Source organism: Nothoprocta perdicaria, unplaced genomic scaffold (assembly GCF_003342845.1).
Source record: "Nothoprocta perdicaria isolate Ctin4 unplaced genomic scaffold, notPer1 scaffold_876, whole genome shotgun sequence".
NCBI lineage: Eukaryota > Metazoa > Chordata > Aves > Tinamiformes > Tinamidae > Nothoprocta > Nothoprocta perdicaria.
The window spans coordinates 1-2,121 of NW_020456172.1; the positions used below are offsets into that span (position 1 = coordinate 1).

A 2,121-nucleotide genomic window follows, 5' to 3' on the forward strand; every position below is an offset into this window, starting at 1 on the left:
AAAAACTCTTTCGTATCTAGACATAAAATATGGACCGCAAAATACTAAAGGACTAATCCAAAAAAATAGAAAGCACAAAGCTCCTCTCCCCTCTCAAATTCAGCTTCTGCCTTTCAGTGGTCTCACTTGGAAAATCTTTCTCTTTTGCTAACACAGCGACRAATCTTTCAGGAGAGCAGAGCTCCCTCAAGGGCTGCTGTTGCTGAGACCCACCCAGAGCTCCTGCACCCTCGGAAAGCAAGAGCTGAATGAGCCCCTGAGCTCCTGAGCCTCGTTTCTGCAGCCCTGAGCCCACCTGCTGCCCTTGCGAGTGCTGGGCCCATCCCTGCTGTGATCAATACAGCTGGGCAAAATTAAGGGGAAATAGAAACAGGTGGAAAACCAGGCATTAGAGGGAGAAGCAAGCAAGAGTTGTTAGGCAAGAAAAGAGGTATTGGATGAGTSAGAAATGGAGCTATAAGAAAAAGAATTCTAGGGGGGAGGGCATGAGAATTAGTGGGGAGACACAAAGGAAATGCTGGAATATAAGAGGAAGAACCTATAATGTATAAAAAAAGAAATTATCAGCATAAAGGGGACATAGAGGCTTTATCCACCCTCTCACAGCCTCCATACACACAGTGCTGGGAGCCCCACTGTGTCATCGTGCGGCCCCACGGCGTCTCCGTGTCCACGTGGTCATGGGGGCACCGGGGGCCTCTCTGGGGCCATCAGGGTCTCCGTGGAGACGAGGCCGGGGGGCCCTACAGGTTGATATGAGCCTCACAGGGCCTCCTTGTGCAAAGGACTGAGGGGACATCAAAGGCCTCTGTGGGCTGTCCAGTGGCCACTGGCCCCGGGGGCCCTGCCCAGGGGAGGCCACACGACATCCCACAGGGCCCGGGGGGCAGCTGCGCTCGGAGACCCGGGAGGCCCTGGCTCCCTACGTGTTTTCGTGCGGCCTCCACGAGAGGCCAGGGGGCCATTGCTCTCGAGCCCTCATTTGCATGGTGCCCTCGGATTGGTCGGACGTGAGGGCAGAGGTGGGGTGAAGAAGCAGTGCGTTTATTGGTGCGGTTGCCGTGCGCAAGCCCCACCCCCACCCGCGCAAGCCCCGCCCCCCGCGATGTGCATGCAACATGGTGCCCCCCTCCACCCTACAACATGGCGCCGCCCATGGGGGCAGCCGGTCCGCTTACAGTTGCCGCCCCCACAGGCAACGTGACCCCACGCAATGCGCTCCRCCCACTGCAGCCAACCCCACAGAAGCTCCGCCCTCCCAGCGAGGCTCCGCCCTGCAGCCATACGAGGCCACRCCCCCCGGTCAAGGTGGGGGACGGCGGTGACAGCGGTGACAGGGACAGAGCAGACGCCTCATGGCGCGGGACAGGCTGGTGCTGAAGGCCGCGTAGACCCAGGGGTTGGTGCAGCTGTTGAGGCTGGCGAGGAGCATGAGGATGGTGAAGGCCGGGCCTGGTGGGGACAACGGGGCGCGCCATGGGTGCACCAGAAGCATGTCCCCATGACACCCCCATTATGTCCCCATGTCCCCCATGCTCCATGGGTGCACCATGACCATGTCCTCAAGGTGTCCCCAAGGTATCCCCATGTCCCTCATCCTCCACAGGTGCCCCGGGGTCCGACTTAGTCCACAGTTGGCCACAGAAGAAGGACGTCCACCCACCCATGTAGGTGGCCAGCACCACCAGGGCCACGTCCCCACGGTGTCCCCATGGTGTCCCCATGTCCCTCACCCTCCACAGGCGCCTCGGGGTCCCAGACAGCCCACAGCTGGGCGCAGAAGAAGGGCGCCCACCCCCCGACATAGGCGGCCAGCACCACCAGGGCCATGCGGCGGCTCTTGGCGCGCGCCGGGCGCAGGGCGGGCGCCCCGGGGCGCAGGGCCCTGGACAGTGTGGCCAGCAGCGCCGCTAGCAGCGCCGCGGGCGCTGCCACCAGGGCCACGGCGGCCCAGGTGACGTAGGCCCGGGCGCCCCAGGGCGCTGCGAAGGCCGCCCGGCAGTCGAGGGTGCCTCCGGCGTCCACGGGGCGCTGGGCGAAGATGGCGGCCTGGGGCAGCGCCAGCAGCAGCGCCAGCGCCCAGGCGGCGCCCAGGGGGCCGCAGCGAGGGCGGCGGGGACA

At 63.3% G+C, this 2,121-nt stretch overlaps 1 protein-coding gene across 1 annotated transcript; it reads right to left on the reverse strand.

Moving 5' to 3' along the window:
• Positions 1-1,303: 1,303 nt before the first annotated feature.
• Positions 1,304-2,103, reverse strand: LOC112958506 (vasopressin V2 receptor-like; the record flags this gene model as incomplete). The annotated part of the gene is made up of 2 exons (XM_026052349.1): positions 1,304-1,452; positions 1,734-2,103. Coding segments are annotated over 2 exons (519 nt in total), but the record flags the coding sequence as incomplete, so codon positions are not given.
• Positions 2,104-2,121: the final 18 nt, after the last annotated feature.